Source organism: Opisthorchis viverrini (genome assembly GCF_000715545.1).
Source record: "Opisthorchis viverrini unplaced genomic scaffold opera_v5_155, whole genome shotgun sequence".
Lineage (NCBI taxonomy): Eukaryota > Metazoa > Platyhelminthes > Trematoda > Opisthorchiida > Opisthorchiidae > Opisthorchis > Opisthorchis viverrini.
This window is the reverse complement of record NW_008751811.1, coordinates 915336-934661: the sequence shown is the minus strand read 5'-3', so window position 1 is coordinate 934661 and position 19326 is coordinate 915336. Positions and strand designations below refer to the sequence as shown.

The window sequence follows — 19326 nt, the reverse complement described above, 5'->3', positions numbered from 1 at the left end:
GCGTATCCCGAAATCCCTAAGAGGAGTTACACACAATGTGGAATGTCTAGTTCTCTGGGTATTTGATACATTTTTGCGTACAGTCAACAACTGTGCGTTTAATACTGCAGGGAAGTATGTACAGTGTCTTTATAACAGTTCAGTAAACTTTACCTGGGGTCTTGTGGGCTGACGTATAATATATAGGAATCAACGTATGAATTAAAGTTCTCCCGGAAAAAGTAATGAAAAGACAGATGATCAGTGTGTACATTTTGTCACCACATGTATGGCCACAACTCAGATGTCTATGCGCAGCGCTTCATTGCTTCAGCTGTCCAGAAACGGGAAATCAGAAGATTCAGTTGGCCGAAAGGTAGTAGCGTGATGTTTAGACTTGGGAAAGCAACAAAAATGTGAACACTGACTCACAGAAGGCAAAATTTTCCGTCAGCGAGCACATTTTTCAAAAACATGTGTTACTACTCCAGGTAGCATACTGACGGGTAAATCAGTATTTAACCAATCCCACCGCTTTCATATTTTCAGTGACCCCCAAAAACTGATTATTCTTTAAATGCGGTCTAGGTGTATATCGTGTCTTATTCGGCCGCAAGCTCAAAAACTACTATCACGCCAAACAAGCCGAAAAAAATAAGCTCTGGATAACGAAGTTCCTAACTGAAGAACAGAGAAAATACCATTAACTGGAGAGATAGAATCAAAGTAGCTTTTATTGGTAAGCTAGACTGGCGAGTATATACGGATGTGTTGTACGTCATCTACTTTTTGAAGAAATGCCGGGAACACATAAGAATACGCGTCAGAATCTGTCTCCAACTGTTTAATATACAGTCAAAGGATAAACCTTAGTCTTCGCGTGTCTGTAGAGGAAACAATGCAGTGTTTTGAGATCTTGAGAGGGTAGCTAATCGAGTGCTAGTCTCCTACCAATTCACCTGCTTACAAATTATCTTACTCTCCGGAAATAGTAAGGTGGAATACACTGCAAGGAGAACGCTCGATCATACATATACACACACAAAGGCGCGGCAGTCCCATTTGGCAATCTTTCACAAAATTCGGAATTCAAGTCATACCGGAAAAGTAAGGTTATGCCATAGTTTGGTTCCGCAGACCTCACCAAACAGCCAGCTGTCGACTTCTTTTGATACATCCGAATGACTGAATCATTTTGATAGCTATGTAAAGCATTATTTCACAAATCGTGACCACGATCTGAATGGAAAGTTGCAGCATCGGCAAAAAGTAAATCAGGACTAAATATTGCAGTATCGCTAATTGGAAGCGGAACTATAGATGAGGTAGGAAATTTATCGTGTGGGCTTTATTCACTCGAACATAACTGGGACGCTTGAATCCTCTACCTTTCAGTATTCGGTGAGCCAATGTTCTCGAAATTTGAAGAAATCTGGCCAACAGCCCGATTAAAATCCTCCTAAGCAGTGATTCAGATACTTTTAGAAAAACCGTATCCGACAACTGGCTTTGCTTTCGCTACGACATCACGAAATGTTCTTCCAAGTCCTCCGAGGCGCCTTGGCAGTTACGACCATATGCGAAATGGCAGGGTATGGGCAATAAGCATAGGTCGCGTGGCAGACCAAACATGACTCCAAAGCTATATCGTAATGAATCAGAGCTCTGTCCACTCGAGTAGTGGACAGTGACATTCATGGGTGCGAGAGTGAAGAGACCTTCCTAGGATTACTAAGTAGAAAAAAGAAACTATACCAGTTATGTACTCGAGTAATTATATCACCGTCCATTGTCCGGCTAAATACGATGCTACTATCGTTCAACGATACCAACTACTGTACCCTAGGCGCAGCTATTAAATTCCTTTCCATACATAAAGGTTGAATAAATATTGGCAGTGGGAACTTTGTGCAATCCGTGCATGGCACACAGAGGTCGCCCCTGCAACTGCTGCTGATGTACATTAGGTCCACGGACAGGACATGCCCCGGCGATAACCGAACTTGAATAACTGAATTTCGTATTCTGGAATTCAGAAGCCTTTCGACTATCTGCCGAAATCATAACTCCTTAAGACTACAGCATCTGGAAGCCCAGCATAAGACGCTGACGCACTTCAATACCGGGGGATTTTCAGATACCGTAAGCTGTTCGCGTGAGCTTTGAAAGCCAGTCCTGAGACTTGTACCACAAGGAATGTAGCGTAAACACACTCTCAGACGTGATAATTCAGACGTATCCAGCATGTGATGACGGAGTAATGCTGACACGTTCGCCATGTAAGTCGGATGTCTGGAGTTCACCCCCCAGCACAGCCAAGGATAGATATTGCTGATGAGGTCTAATAAGACCCTATAGCTTCTCTGTTTACCTAAGTGAATACGTTCGGTGTGGAACCTGGTGGCAAGTAACCAATTAAGTGCTTCAGTAAGTCACGTGTAACCGCACTAACTCCGGATGACGTATGAATACACGTATATTAATTGCTACTGTTTCTTAAAGTCGTCAAATCATCGACCACAAGAGACTGGATGTGCTTTTTGATCTATTCGGGTTCCCGAAGTTGCCTTGATAGGCATCATTACGGCCTGATGTCGTCAATGGTCAGGTGATGCAATTTACAGTGATTTATGTGATGCATCGTTTCAAAAGAGGAAATATTTGATCGGCAATTCTCGGCTGTCGTTCGACTGAGGGTATGTGGAACTGCCAGCCCACCAAAGAATAACACGTGAAGACATTCAAGTGGGCAAGATAATTCCACCGACTGTTAGCATGCGATTCAGACTATCGAATGAATAGTTGAGTTGTTTTGTCTACCCGATCGAATTCTGATCAGCGGCGTTGAAATTTTCGGTCAATGTTGACACGCGAATCAGTGTATCCACCCGGTGCTATGTCGCACACCCATAGTGGTATTAGTTCTGAGGACCCGTCCCTCACACTCCAGATCATGCTCCACCACTTGTGTTTTGGTCAGAGTGGGTACACGGTGTCCCTCTACTTGGAATGAGACGATTTGCCCGTAAGAATGTAGATCACCGAACCGTCTACTATGAATCCAGCTAAGCTTTTTCGGCTATGCGATGTGTGAGTGTAATTCCCTGATACAGTGAACATGTACTTGTTTTCTCGATGTATTAGCCCTCTGGTAATCATTTAAACGTCTCAACTCAGACGCGATTAGCTTGTGTTTTGCCCCCTCTAGGTTTTGAACTGGCCAACCCACACGATATACTCATATACTGATGTACAAAGACACAAATATATATATACACTCAAAGCAACTCACTGGTTGCTTTGAAATGAAGAAAGAAACGTCGGTCGAAGTGTCATTCAAACACCCAATACAAATAATGTGATTGGCCGTAGATGTTTTGAGAAAAAAGGCTAGAATAGATAGTCAAGAGCAGCATATAACGTACTCCTACATTTGTGTTGCACTTGTTTTTTATCCTTTTTATCCTCACTTCCGATGCCTGTCGAGTAACAGTGTAAATTCCGTTTTTTTTTCTGACGCTACCTGTCGTCTACGCAAATCATTTTGTTTCATCCGCTAGAGAGAGACTGGAAGAGCACTACGTGCTTTATTAGTGGAAGTACTTTCATAACATCCTCTAAATAACTGCTAGTTGAGAGGAACAAGTTCGGGACAACAGCATAGCCATAAGATCGCATTAGATTGAAGGTCATCACAGAAAAGAACACTGGGGGTTGGGTATATTATGTCTTTTCCTCTGATTGTTACTTCAAGAACGCCGTAACCATTTCACTGCACCCGGTTTAAGCCCACTTGCAACCAGGTGTATATGGGACACTTGCTTTTCTGCTACTCGAAACTTAACCTGCGTTTACGTTGTCCCAATTTCCTCAGGAGCACCTCCGGCTATGTGCAGAACAGGCTCGTCTGCGTGCACAAACTCGAGCTGCTCTGGCCAATTTGTCTAAGCCACTCTCGTTTTGTTCAGCAATGGCTTATAAAGACTTAACCTATGTACCACCTGTTTCGAAGACAGAGCAACGCGTGAGTTCCCTGTTTATCTTCTCGACTGTTTTCCTGTACACGCAGTTTGCCCGTTATCAGTACCTATTTGAATTGCTTTGTAGTTACAGGCCTGATGAACCTCAAACACAACTACCACAGAAGGCATGGCTAGTTGGTGGTTTCACCCCTCTAACTTGAAAACAGTCGGAACCAAATTACTTTGGTGTCATCATCATCGGAAACAGCAACATCAGTGTTGAGACTGATGCATCACTGCCGTTGGTCTGTGAACCGACCAACGAGCATCTGAACCTCACTCACGTTAAGACGTCCCGGTAGTTTTCGTAAGATGTTTTAGTGAAATTCATGTTCACTCTACAATAAGCCCAGTGCTTCCCTTCAGAAATCCAAAAGTTACTCGGCTTGAAGTTAAGAGGTTCTTGTTCGACGCAACGGTTCGTTTTTATTGCAGGTTGGATACCCCTTGAGTCAGTCACTTTAGATTTACATAGGATCATTTCTTGGTTTCCCAACTTCCAACTGTGTAGTTTTCAAAATTAAATTGGTGTTAGTGAAGTTCCGTATGTTGGGAATGCTCGTGGTTTCCACGGTGCTGTACACTTTGTTCGAAATACCTAACGTTCCCAACGTATGTACTTTAACTTAAATAGCACAGCGTAAACAGAATTGGATTTTTTTTCGAAAATGGCCTTGAGACAGTGAAGAAGTTCAGATCCAGCCCCGTGGACATTACATTGAATCCCCCTGCGATGTTTCTATTTTGGATGACCGCTTCTCTCTCCTGGGGTGCATTCTTCCCCATACTACGAGCGACAGTCCTTCTGCCTTTCTAAAACCTTCCTACTTCCTTCTAAAACTGCCTCGTAGGAAATATTTTGACAGTTCGATTTTTTTGGCAGTGAGGGTCCGGCAGGTTAACCCAATTGGGCATCACACGAGTGACTTTAATCTTGACCTCGTTTTGCTTACTGGATGAAATGAGTTCTACGCATCCGAAACAATTCAGAAAATGATGGTTAATCAACAATTTGTGGTTAAGCTCTACTCACCTCGCTCATTGATACTCTTCTACCATGTTATTTCTGCAAAACGCCCCTACGTGAAACTGTTTATCCTCCAGTTACAAATAAGCAACACTTCGATTTAAGGAAGTCTGAGTGTTCCAGAACGATGTTCCTTCTGAGGAAATTTGTGCGTGAAATTTGTGGACGCTTGGTGAGCGAAAACACCATAAACAGCCTCCATGCTTTTGGAGCGACAATTTTTCAAATCCGCCCTTCGGTGGTCACTCCATAGTGGTTTTATTATCGGTTCACTGCTTTACCAGGGCATTGACGATGTAACAATAGCTTCGCTCTCTCTCCCTCTCCCTCCGTCAGCTACAGCTATATACGTAATTCTCCTCACAAAGAAACAACCTAGCTTAATATCAAAGTTCGTAGGGATGACGATTACCACCAGAAAATATTTACCCCTGGAGTAACGTTTTTATTCCAATGGGACAGAATGGTGAGCTATACAGTATGGTGTCTAAATGTAGAGGAGACAATCCGAAGAATTATATTGCACAAGAGTAATACAGCGGATGACAATCAAAGCATACGGAAATACAATAAGAATCAGCATTGTAACTGATCGAACCGTGCCACATTTGCGAGTGTTTGCCGTTCGGCGTGCACGTATTGCAATAAGAGGGTAGGCCAGTTAACACTTGAAAAATTTCGTTCCTCTGAGTAGGTACTACCGGGCTTGTCATGATATGTCAGTTTATTGAGTTGACCATGAGCGTAGATGAATGGATAGGGCTTTGATAAACGGCAGGACTCTACCTACAGGAGCGAGATGAAAATTAATCAGATTGTATATTACGGTACCCTTATTAGCCAGTTCACTTGATCGAATCCCCATTGTGCTATTTCGTCTGCGTCGCAAATCTTCTGGGGATAAACTGTTGTGTAGGTTCTTGTGAACCATTTAGACGTATTCCTAATGGTTGAGGACTACGGTTTTTCACCAGTATCGACATCCGCCTCAGCGTGGTGACTCCAACCAATTTCCAGTCCTACATTGCCTGATCTTGACAGGATTGTGTCCTCATAGGTCTGTTGGTATTTTTTTTCGAAACGTATGCGGAAACTTCAGGTAAAGTGGTAGTCTGGAGTCAGACCGCTGCCTTTTGGACTGTAAAAAGGAAGTGTTTTCGGTGTTACCTTATTGAAAAGCAGTTATCCTTGTGTAGAAGCGTCGAGTTTCGGTGAGTTTCTATATTTTTTAATATTTGGTGTTAACTGATCTTTTTTTAAAGACTCACAGATCGTGTGTTGTTTTTGTGTTGTCACTTAAGCCGTTCGAATTTCGGAAGAACCTCTCCTTTGCAGCCTAACTTATGACGAACTCAGTCCTTATGAGCACCAATGTATCCCCTTCTGATAGCATCGTCATGAATATCACCACCACCAGAGACAGCAACATCAATGCTTCACTACCGCACAACCGCAAGGTATATTCAATTACATTTAAAGGGTTAAATGACTAGAAGAGTAATTGACGAATGAACCCGATGATAACCTACAGCCAGCATTCTGAGGTATCTACACCTCCAAGCACTCACTCAGATAATCTGCAAACTGACATTATCAACGCCACTGACATCAGTTGCGTTCTTGCTTGAAAATTCTATCAGCCATGATTCATCTGACATTCTTGCGTGCAGTTTACAACAGCCAGTGCGTAGATTTCCTTGCTGTCGTCAGTGGAGTTACTTTAGATTTATGTGACAACCCGGTTTTGTCTGAAATTCGCTTGATAGACAATTAGCGAGGGTGTTGTGGTCTAGCAACTGGGACAACCAAAGCCAATTTCTGACGAAAAGAACTAGTCACTGTCGCTTGTAAGTTCTCTTGGAATGGAAACTTATCCAGCATGCAAGGATGTGCACTGTCTTATAAAGCCATTTTTGCATTTGCGCGTCAGCTCGACGTTGCTTGCCCGTGTCTATATTATTTTTAAAGCACTTTTGCCTTACCGACAGAATGGGAAACACAAGTCTTTCTCGGTACCGATGTGCATTCTGTGCAGGTTCTGGTATCAATTCACTGGTTCCGAACTTGGGAGTTTCTGGGTCGTATACTAGCAGCGTTTCCCAACCCCGTGGCCTAATCTCATATGAACAAAACACATGCTGTTCGTAAACAAGGTGGTTAATTTGCCTGGTCTAATCGAACTTGTGCTTTTCACACGCTAAAATTTCCAAACCATCTAAAGCCACGTCCACGAACACAGCGAGAGACGGATCTGGCCAGACCTGATGCACCACGGGCTGCTGCGTGCCGTTTGTCGGGAATGCAGTCTGCCTGTCAAACTTCGTTACGCTTCCAGCTTGACTGTTCACTCGATAATGCTTTCCTCCTCCACGAATGGTTACAGTAGTGGCAACTTTGGCAATGGTAAGAATAATGGTTGACAAGCCGGCTGGTCGCCCGTGTAGCCTGTCCTTAGTCTGCGCTCCCATATTCTGATACACTTAGCGGCTACTCTATTCTACTGAAGGATCTTGTGATGGATTTCGTTGCCATTCTGCTGCTGCCCACTTGGTCCCCGTCACACGTAACAACTAACCAATTTGTTTGTTCTGTCTGGTTCTGTCCTTCCACTGCATGTATTTCGTTGCCACTCACGTGGCAAACTTTACTTTGCAGGACGAGGAAAACGTGCGCGACCGTTTTACGCAACGAATGTTTATCGGTTGGCTGGAAAACATTCGGGATACGTTTCAGCAAGAAAAGGTTCGTCCATTGAGTTATTTCGTCTTGTTTTGCCCTTTGGTTTTCCTGGCTTTATTCGTTTCCAAACGTCGATATTGACGAAAGCTGGTAGCCCCTACTGATGTTTTTATCACGCTCAAGATATCAGTATCTCGTCATGCAAGTGCTTCCCGGGGTAATTTGGCTGAACAGTAGCGAAGTAGTGTGCCGTTTCGCGTGTACTTTCAGTCCGCCACATTTCACCCAACTCTGATTCTTTTATTTCAAAGCAACATCAACTTGCGTTGGAAGTATCACCCCTATCACAACTGCTCAGTGTGGGAGATTTGACTAGCTGGTTTTTGACAGGCTTGTCTCCAGTTCTTCCTCTCTCTGTTCTGTGTTAGTCCGAAGGTTTACAGACAACGTATGCATTCAGGCATGAATGCGGCGTCCTGAATTACTTTAGGCAGTGTTCAAAAATTGCTACCTTTCATAGCGTTTCGGGTCAATTTGATCTGAGAGGAAAAAGTCGAATTTTAAAAACTCAGTTATCGCACTATCTTAACGGGCAAATAGCCTTCTAGTGCACAATTTGAATTCTGATTGGTAATTAATCCGTTTTCTCGGATAATGTATCACAGAAACCTTCCAACGGTTTCCAACGTAACTCTTGAACAAGCATATCACTAAGCATTTCCACCTCCAGGTAACACGATTGATGATTGTTCATAATAACTTCCACATAGCTTCCGTTTTTATCGCGATTACCGGATTGAACTGCTCCGGATAACGTCCGGAAGCACAACCAAACAAAAAATCAGTTTCAGAAGGACTTGGTAAACAATCGGTAGTTTTTAACTGGACAACGGTTTGCTTCTGACACAAAAGCTACATCGGGCCAAGTTGGTCAGGTTTTAAGGCAGACGGAGAACCAATCAGTAAGATGTCTTCGTATTAGCGCATTGTATCACTGTTGAGTGTCAATTAACGGCTCTAGTCGGGTAATGTGGTTGATTGGTTGGAGGAATTTTTCATTGTTTTTTATGGAGTTTGGTTCAATGTGTTCCAATTGATGATTCACCTCGTCTGCCACTGGTGAATTTGGTTTATCTGTTTGGGCTCGTAAATGCTACAACAGTTTAGTTGGGGTGGGAAGGAAGGATAGGTGGGTAGGTAGGTATGATTAAGTGCAGTTCAGATCCTAGCTACTGCTATTGATGACTCCCGTTTATGATAACCGCACACCACCACGTGTCAGCTCAATTGATCTAAATTCGTGCTCGAAACTCCTACCAGTTCTACGCCTTCCATTCTATGAATTGGTCATCGCTCTGTGGCGTAGATCGTAGTCTCGTCCTCAAAACCTCAACATTTTCTAATTCTGTTTTGTGTCCTGTATCCAGTGCATGTTGTGCTATTGCTGTCTTTCAGTAACGCTTGATATTCATCTGCGCTTCCCAGCGGCCTCTTGATTTTTCTCTTGTGCTCTCCGATTCTGGTGTGAAGTTCCGTGGCCTTCTTTCCTATATAGACCATAGTGCAGTCGTTGCACTTAATTTTGTAAACACAGTCCCTGGTTCTGTTCCCTCTTGTATATCTCCACCGGTACCAACATTCTTCGTAACTGATACCTGGCCAAACTAACTGGATATCCACTACCCTGCAGTTTGTTCTTTAATTCAATTTGGGCCACTGTTGTATCAACTACTGTGCACAGGACCCTTACTCGGCTAAACATTGATGAGGCAATATAGCGAATACTGACTTCACTTACCCCGTTTCAGTACTCACAAACGCTTAGATGATCCCCTATGTGATTAGCACACCTGAACAAGGATCAACACCCTTTTCTACCCATAAATATTGAGTTGATTCCACTTTGTTTCAAAAAGACGCCTTTTAGTTTGACGTATGAAGTGCGGTTAGCAATGGGAGTTGTGTAATGACAATTCAAGTGCAGAGTTCCTCTACCTAGCTCGCGATAATGCGAATTGCGTTGATCGCGTTGTCATGCTGATAGAATCCTCCATCTGCATTCTTATTCAACTACAAGAAGGCACAAGTTACCATATTCGAACAGCTCTTCTACGCCGCCAAAGTCTCTCATCAGTTCAACCTCAACACTGGGAGCCCTGGAATTATCAACTTGGAAGTATCAAGAATAAGTTTCCATGTCAACTTGTCCCCAATTTTCATTCCTTCAGTTCTAATTATGGTCTTTTTCACTCGTTGAACTGTCAGCGTTGACATTGCAGTGCAGTTCTGCGACGATCCATAGGTTGTAAGTGATATGCCTACGTCTGTTTATTGCCCGACAGAAATCCATGCCAAGACTATCGTCGTTCTTGTTTTGGTTGGTTGACCAACCCGGTACGTTCAGCCAAACGATGATACATACATGTGTGGGTATGTTGGTCATTGCGTATCGGTTGGATTCACAGCCAAATCTATAGTTGGGCGTATCCAGGCTATTTTTGGGACACTTTCTCATTTGGAGTTCGCTGCCATTCTCCCTAGAGGACCCTAATCGTCCTCTTGTCGTCCAGGGCTCTGACAGTATCCCAGCCTACGTGCTACCATTAACTGCACATCTACATGCCACATCGGTCGTCGCGTGGTGCCATCGCTTTACTCGCTGCATACAGCAGGGCGAGTAAGCGAAAACATGCTACTGCTGATGCCTCCTTTCTTCCTCTTTCACATGCTTTTTCTTTCCCTCTCTCACCACCCCATTAATAACTCTAACCTTGTAGGTCTTGTAGGACTGGTGACTCAAATCGATCACACCGCCACAGTTATCGATGGCACGGATCAATAAATGACTTCCGGTCGTTTTGGAACACATTTGTACATTCTTACCATGCACTCGTCCGGAGTCGCTTCTCCCTTCGTTTTCCAGGGTCGCGTAATTTGCGGAAAAATCGCCTGGCAGCTGAAAGACTGACAGATTGGATGTTAGACGAATTTACCAGAATCGTCTTCTAGAGTCTCTTCCGAATGCACCACCATCAGATGCGAATTCATTCTGAGACGAGATCGCCACCTCTTCGCACAGTGCTGGGAGTTTCGCTTGTGGCTCGGCGCTACCAGGCCCACTCAACCACAGGATACCAGACCGAACACTGGCCCTGCTTAAATCTCAGAGAAATGTCCCAGCCGGTCCCGAACTTAAATTGACGCGACAAATTTTCAGACGACAGGTCAGAGTGAGTATGCGAACTGACCGTGAAATCTGACGGAAACCAAGGGACTGGAGGAGCCTCAAAAAGCCGGTACCGCTTTAAGATCATTTCAGTTGATCCGTGTCACTAGTCTCCCGAAACCTTCTGTGAGCGGGACCACCAAGGTTCAGAAGCCAGTGACCATCTTGAATAAAGAAGAGCGCCTCGACCGGTGGGTCGAATACTTCGAACAATGTGTGGGTATGTTGGTCATTGCGTATCGGTTGGATTCACAGCCAAATCTATAGTTGGGCGTATCCAGGCTATTTTTGGGACACTTTCTCATTTGGAGTTCGCTGCCATTCTCCCTAGAGGACCCTAATCGTCCTCTTGTCGTCCAGGGCTCTGACAGTATCCCAGCCTACGTGCTACCATTAACTGCACATCTACATGCCACATCGGTCGTCGCGTGGTGCCATCGCTTTACTCGCTGCATACAGCAGGGCGAGTAAGCGAAAACATGCTACTGCTGATGCCTCCTTTCTTCCTCTTTCACATGCTTTTTCTTTCCCTCTCTCACCACCCCATTAATAACTCTAACCTTGTAGGTTTTGTAGGACTGGTGACTCAAATCGATCACACCGCCACAGTTATCGATGGCACGGATCAATAAATGACTTCCGGTCGTTTTGGAACACATTTGTACATTCTTACCATGCACTCGTCCGGAGTCGCTTCTCCCTTCGTTTTCCAGGGTCGCGTAATTTGCGGAAAAATCGCCTGGCAGCTGAAAGACTGACAGATTGGATGTTAGACGAATTTACCAGAATCGTCTTCTAGAGTCTCTTCCGAATGCACCACCATCAGATGCGAATTCATTCTGAGACGAGATCGCCACCTCTTTGCACATTGCTGGGAGTTTCGCTTGTGGCTCGGCGCTACCAGGCCCACTCAACCACAGGATACCAGACCGAACACTGGCACTGCTTAAATCTCAGAGAAATGTCCCAGCCGGTCCCGAACTTAAATTGACGCGACAAATTTTCAGACGACAGGTCAGAGTGGGTATGCGAACTGACCGTGAAATCTGACGGAAACCAAGGGACTGGAGGAGCCTCAAAAAGCCGGTACCGCTTTAAGATCATTTCAGTTGATCCGTGTCACTAGTCTCCCGAAACCTTCTGTGAGCGGGACCACCAAGGTTCAGAAGCCAGTGACCATCTTGAATAAAGAAGAGCGCCTCGACCGGTGGGTCGAATACTTCGAACAACAGTTACCACGTTCACAAGCTGCCACTCATCTGGAGCCTACAGCTGACTTAGAACCCTGGGCAGTAAACGTGGAACCCCTTATAAAATCGGAGGTTCATAATTGCACATATTTTCTCAAGCACCACCGGGCTTCTGGTCCGGATGACCTTCCACTCGTATTGTTCACAGGCGGGGGTGAAATCCTCAGTCAGCACTTATCTGATCTGTTTGTCCGCATTTAAGAAAAGAAGCTAAGAAGGCATAGGTATTTTCGGATGGGCGTTGTTATGTGTTCTTTGTGCTTTGCACCTACGAGGTCATGCTCGTGGACATGCATTCACTAAGCACGTCATATACAATCCAGCGGGAGGCGCTGGAGGCTTTGGAGCGCTTTACGTACCTTGAAAGTTGTATTAGTCCCGATTGTAGTATGACAGATGAGGTCAATACATGAATTTGCAAAGCCCGGATCGCGTTTGCTAATTTGAGACACCTATTGCGTCAAAGCCTTATATCCCTAAATCTCAAGGGACGTGTGCAACAGGCTACAGCGCGGCTGTCTTGTAGGGCCGCGAGACCTAGCCTGTTCGAGCTGCCGGTTTGGGTGCAGTCGGTCCTACTGGCCCACCAGGGTAGGAGCTGCATGATCCCCACTGCTCCTGGTTGGAGACGCTGCAAGATATTGCCCTACTCTATGTCACTGTCGCTCGTGTTGCCAATTTATATACAGATTAGCTGAATGAGTGTCTGGAGGTGTAGGCACCTCCAGCTAGCACTAAGTCCCTTCCCCCTCCTCCTTTATCCTTTTGTTCACAATAAGGCTTCGAGATAAATCATGGTAGTACGGTAGCAAAGCATCAGTGCTGAACACTGATGTCATGCCGTCCATGATGATGATGAATTTGTTCTGACCACTGTGGAGTTTATGCAAAGTTTTGTTTCGAATAGAACTAATGAGTACAGTTCGCCATTCATAGAGGAATATTTTAGTAGCTCAGATAGCGTAGGTAGTCGTTGGCTAGTTCGCTGAGCTGTGCAGTTTGATTGCAAACAATTCATCACCAACCGAGTTGACATCATCAATTGGTTATTAGGGGCGTAGTGGTGCATGGCGATGGGTTTGTGGTTGGCACAGCCACCAACATTCAGTTTGGTCTATGTAGTTGATGGATGGACAAGCATTACGTACAGATAGAATTACCTTTGTTAGTTCCGGTTAGCTTCTTTATGTGATCGAATTCTTAAGAGTTCTTAAGCCTAAATTCAGGCTGCAATATTGACATAATGCTAGTGCCAAATACAATATCACAAAACATTTTCCTGGGGACGAAAATATGTCAGTGTGTGCTTGCGCAGGTTTGTAATCAGTTGCGTGGATGATCGAACTCAACATCGAATAGCATGGAATCCTGCGCTAGATAAGTACGTGTTAGGACCGAACGCGTGTTGAGACTGGTATAACAATTTTCTAAATCTTGGACCAAAATTCCCCTAAACCTCACGAAAGGTACTGTTTTTCCTGAGATTATCCACAAAAAGTTCTTGATTTTCTGCTTACGTATTCATTCATTGGAGATATGAATTTTCACTCTAATTGGAACTTTTTGAACCATATTTTCTACGTCAAACTTAAAAAAACGTCTAAATGACGAATCGAGGCGTAACTTGATGCTCCGGTTACTGTGAAATGTAATCACTTGTTCACTTCGTTCGACTCATTGACTGAAAAGGTTCTGCTCCACTTCCGCATATCACGACATGCTTCTTTCCCTTATTGGACGTTTGACCGAATGATTGAGATGAGGAGGTGGATCTCAGAAACTACCATACTTCCATAATGCGTCCAAACGTAACTGCTGCCCATAACACATGTATGTAATGGTGTCCTACAATGGTTTGAAGTGGGAACTCAGAAACTAGCAGCCCCGTCGATTCAGTTCTAAATGACCTCTTAGCCCTGCTAGCCACCCAGTTTTATCTGAACATATTCATTACCATTTATTTATGGAGAAAGTGAAGGAGATATCCTAATCTTGCCGCATAACTTAATGGTTGTGTTCTGAATTAACCAACTGATTTCATAATACCCAGATATATGCTGAGAAACGTGTGGCTTTTAACACAATCAAGGACAATGATTGCAGTACGTAGATAATACATCTAAGTAATCAGGTCTCCCTGATGTACTGTTGGATATCTTTCCTTCAGCCAGAATTCATCATAATTCAGTTCGCCTTCCTCGAAACTGAGCCTGAGGCTCTACCGTGATCGCTTGTCAGTTTAGTAGATTTAGCTTCTTGTGTAACAGCTAGTCAGCTGACGGTCCACCACTCATAATAGTCTCTTGTTAAATGCCATAAGCAGATTCTTGCAAGAAACTTCATCCAATTAACGGAACTGACTGAAATAAAGTGAAAAGAGCGAGTTAGATGACTGAAATTTCCCTTGATGAGTAATGATTCCCCCAAAAACAGAGGCGTGATTTTCTTTTGGGTCAACAGCAGTGGCCATCGTCCCCTTCCAGGTAGACTGAAACCAGCCAACCGCAACAGTTATGCAAACTCTTGTCAACCTGAAAGCACGGAAGTGTTTTTTTTCTCGCGCTTTTGTCCTTTCATACGGTTTGTTTCATCCTACTTCGGTTTGGACTCAAGGTTATATTGATGTGAAGCCAGATATCGACTTATTCTCTGGTTCTTTTTTCTGAATAACTCGGGGGTGCTACTAAAATAGTCTATTAGTCAGGTAGATCATAGTATCATTTTTCAGCATAAAAATGAAAAATTGTTTCACACCCTTGGTTTTTACATACTGAACTCATTTGCTTTTGCGCGGCGGTGATCTGTCGTTCCGTATTACCAAACTAGCCTCGGAGTTTGCAACAACAGGGTGGATCCGTTTCATTTCTCGGGTTTTAGTATCCATTCGGTTTCGTGTAATACTCCGCTGGGTATCACAAAGCCGAGAAATGCATCTTGGGAATCTTCTTTCTCCAACTTTATAGGACTGTCTCCTTTTTCTCGACACGGTTCATCTACCTTTCACCTTCCTATTGAATTCCAGAAGAAGCTACTCTGTCGTCAGTTGCACGAGGCTGAATCACTAATGATGGTCCAGCGGCTGGATTGGGAAATCAAGCTGAAGGAAACGCACGTGCATGACTACAGTGCTGATATATTTCGGGACATTCCTGCAAGTCATGTGCCGCTTATTCATGTGCCAAACGATTTTCCCCTCTTCCCCCACGATCCCGTTCCTCCCGGCACGTCGGTCTAAGTGACACACGTGGACACATCGAACCCTTGTGTATATACCCCATCCATGAATTCTTGTGCTCAAATACATCAGTTGCTGTTTCGCACTTGGTAATCTAATCCCAGTGCTAAACCAGAACACCACAAACATACATTAACTTGATAACTTTGGAAGCAATGAGCTGCGGCTAAATGACCGTGCAACGGTGGTGACTATCCTCTGAAGGGACCACCTCTGGATAACATAAACTCCTTTCTGTTTAGTGGCGTTCTCCATAACAGGCGCACAGATTTCACTATGAAGTGAAAGCTTTGTCTTTCGATACGTGTACACGCATGGTTATTGATATGCTTTTCAACAAATATATGAAGGGATCGTCCCTATGCTATAGGTAACAAACATCTCGGGAAATTTAGCTTCAGTAATATTCTGTCGTATATTTGCACCTGCCACCTATATCGACTGAGTTGGCATACTGATGCAGTAAAAATGAAATTAAAAGCTCCATATTAACTTTCCAACTCACCCACCACTTCAGAAATGACCGAATCAATAGAAAAAGCAACCGAGCCCTAAAACAAATAGTTAATAATGGCAATTTCGCTATCTTGTTCACAGCCCAGCTAAGGAGGCAGAGGACCTTAGTACTGGATGGCTTCTGTCGTTGGTTTTTTCTTTGCTGAACCAGGCACTTAAATTGCAAACGTTTCATCACCAGTCGAGGTGACTTTATTCGGGTCCATAACATATTCCGCTTGTTTCGCACTCTTACACGCTGAACCCCAATACAACGAAGAGGTGCAGAAAAAACGAAAGACTGCTTCGTCAGTCTGATGAGGGGGCATGTCATCTTCAAAATTATACCTAGAATCCGGGGTAGTATTTGCTGTTACTTGACTTTACGTAAACCAGTTAGAAAGGAGAACTGCAGATACGTCGAAATCGACACTGGTGACAGGACCGTGGCGAACAGCGAGTGGAGCAGTGGGAACCGCGGGTCTGAGTGAGGACGAATAGCAGCGAAAGCCAACTCTGTGGGATGCGTCACATTGCCCCGGATCCTACAGATTTTATAATTTATAGCAAACTATAACAACTCAGAGGGCTGCAGGGGCCAATTATATCAGTCACCAAGGCGGTCTCTGCGTGGCAACCTAAGTAATAGGTTACATAAATGAACAAACAGAGGGAGTAGAGGATGGAAGAGGGCAGTCAGACATTTAGGGGGAAAACAACTGAACAAAAAGCGAAACAACTGAAGTCAACGTAAACATACCTAACTGACAGAAGACAGACAGTGGTCAGCAGGCGCGTACTGCGCCACAAAGCACGTCACAGCTCCAGGCATGTACCGTATCGCGTGCCGTCACACCTATAGTGTGCGCGAACTGCACTGTAATCAGACACAAAGAGACGTGCTAATAGACAATCTTACGCACACTGAAGCGATATGGGACACGTTCTGGGCAAAACGACTTGTGACAAGTACGGAATAGAGTGACCTTGGTCACTCGGCCCATGGCCAGGTGGGTAGCGGCCTGAAACCAGTTCTGATCATCTTTGTTCGACACCAGACAAGGCGGAATTCCCTTACAGGTGCAGTCAGTCACAACAGCAACAGATATAAACAACAAACATTTAACTGTCTGCTGTATATATCGCCAACCGAAGTTCTTTTTGGATAGAATACGAGAACAGCCACAACAACCTGTTGAAAAATAAAGGGTAAATCAGGTAGTAGGGTGAAATAACATACGCTTCGGAATTTTCATCCCTGTAAGGAATCAACGCCACCAGGCCGATGCATGAGCTCTATAGCCACTGCCAACTGACTGCAGTTCCTCCAGGGCGCTACGCCCATCCCCGTCTCTCCGTTCATCTTATAGCCCCCACTTTCCGGTATCTATCAGAAGAATTACAACTTTCACAACTGGCATACGGATATTGATGTTGCCGGTCTTTCGAAGCGAAAAAGTATCCGTTACTGACCTTACTGCTTGTCAAACCAGATGGTAAAACTGTGAGAACGGTACCTGACCTGCTATTAACCAGCTTCGTATAAGCCTGGACAGTATGACGGGTTCTGCAGAGTTGACTTTTGCTGCTGTTCGATCTCACGAACCCTTTTGTTCCCACTGCCCCATCTGCTGTTTGCTACAGTCCTGTTTTCTTTGACGATACCGGTGTATCTGCTACCCAATGTCCCAATTACATATGTACTTGCCGTTTTTTCTAACTTCGGGTCGTGTGTGGTCGAATAGCAAAATATGATTGTGGAATCCGCCATACTACCTCCGGTTCTACATTATACATAATGCCGAAATGAAAAGACGAAAAGACATATTAATCCATTACAGAAGGATGACATCATCTGGATTTCTTGTTAAGAAATTGGACCTCATTGACAAAAATTGATGTTCTTCTCTTCGAATGAGTGCCTTCGACTGTATTTTTGGAATCGACCATAGAAAGTGTGCTTAAAAGTTACTCCGAAGATCCTAACATTATTTCAAAAAATATTTGATCAAACTCACGCCTGCGACAAGTTTTTGTCAGAAGAAAACGTGGAAACCACTGAAATTTAATCTCACTGGATTTATAACCAAAGGCTAGTATGTTTATGTTTTCCCAATGGATATTCTATAAACTCTGATGGCGTAGGCTGCGAGTCCTTTGAAGATTCAAATGAAGCCGTAGCATTATAGGAAGGGAGAATTTTCGGGCTACACGATGAACATCTTTACTGCTATTTACGGCCATTCGCTTTTCTGTGCTTGTCACGTCGTAAACTGTTTATGGATACACAAGGTCGTATTGCTGGTACGATCCACTGTCCATCTTTACGAATTACTGTTAAGACAAAATACGAACGTTGTTTTCACTTTTAATCTTCCCTTCAATACTGCCTATCCCCATTTCGAATTAGATAACTTTTTACCGCCAATCTCTTGCGTCTCAGCCATTAAGTGCCCATGTCGTAAGAAGAATCAGGCTAGGTGACGTAGAGTCGTCGTTCCATTGTTCGTTCACCGGTGCGTTCCAAATGACAAAAATTCTATTTTGACACTTAAAATGGTAGAGAACTTCTTTCGATGGACTACGAAACTATCAACGGGAGGTCGCGAAACCGTACATGCTAAAACTTTCTCTTGTTTCGAGATAGGATTTTACTGCACCCCTGCCTGTTGGCAGCTCAAACGTAACTAACAGGATATCCAAACATAAATTGTTGGTGTTTTTCGTTCTGTCGCAGATATTGCGATACCGTTTTCGGGTGTGGTTAACGTGATAAGTTTCTCGTTTCATATGAAAAATGGCATGAGTATCTAGCTACCGGAACCAAATGTGTCCTTGACCTTGAAATGTTGCAAAATGTAGATAGAATCCTCGAGTATTGTCTCCACGGCGTCGGTTAGATTGCTCCTTTATCCTGGTGTTGCGTCGTCCCGCCGTTCTTATTCGCTGCCTATAAAAATCCTGAGCTAGTATAAGCCCGTTTAGTGTCGAACGGTAAGTGCGCAAGCTGTCCTCCGTTTCACTCCACCCTTATCGGCCATGAAGACTAAGGAATTATTGTAGGTTGAGTCTCGTTAATTCTCATCCAAGGACCATCTATTACGGTTTTTATGCAGAACAGTCTTTATGAGGGCTTCGGTAGCATGTGCGCACTGTTCAATTGATTTCATGATCGCCTCGAGGCTACAGTCAATCCCTGATCAGTGGTATGCTTAACTACACGCTAAATCGGAGGGTGGGGGGGTGAACGCAATGCACCATTTGTACAATAAGTTTTCCCAGGACTGGTGGTATCACCATGCGATCTGCGAGCATCAACTAACCGCCTAAGGTCTTCGAGTATCACGTCATGGGCAGTGTGGTAATCTGTATAGGCTTCTGTGGGCCAGCCTGTTCAGAAAAGGGGTCTGATT

At 44.1% G+C, this 19326-nt stretch overlaps 2 protein-coding genes across 2 annotated transcripts in view; one reads left to right on the top strand and one right to left on the bottom strand.

Annotated features, from left to right (window-relative positions):
• Positions 1 to 15774, top strand: part of T265_07023 (hypothetical protein) — a gene marked incomplete at both ends in the record, with an annotated part of 64894 nt that extends 49120 nt beyond the window's left edge. The window contains 3 exons of the mRNA XM_009172444.1: positions 3854 to 4003; positions 7684 to 7770; positions 15206 to 15774. Coding sequence (XP_009170708.1) covers positions 3854 to 4003; positions 7684 to 7770; positions 15206 to 15418 — 450 coding nt within the window. The remainder of the gene's footprint in view (positions 1 to 3853; positions 4004 to 7683; positions 7771 to 15205) is intronic.
• T265_07024 (hypothetical protein) lies at positions 7200 to 7496 on the bottom strand (the record flags this gene model as incomplete). Its single annotated transcript, XM_009172445.1, has 1 exon — positions 7200 to 7496. One exon carries the CDS (start codon positions 7494 to 7496, stop codon positions 7200 to 7202), a length of 297 nt encoding a protein of 98 aa, XP_009170709.1.
• Positions 15775 to 19326: the final 3552 nt, after the last annotated feature.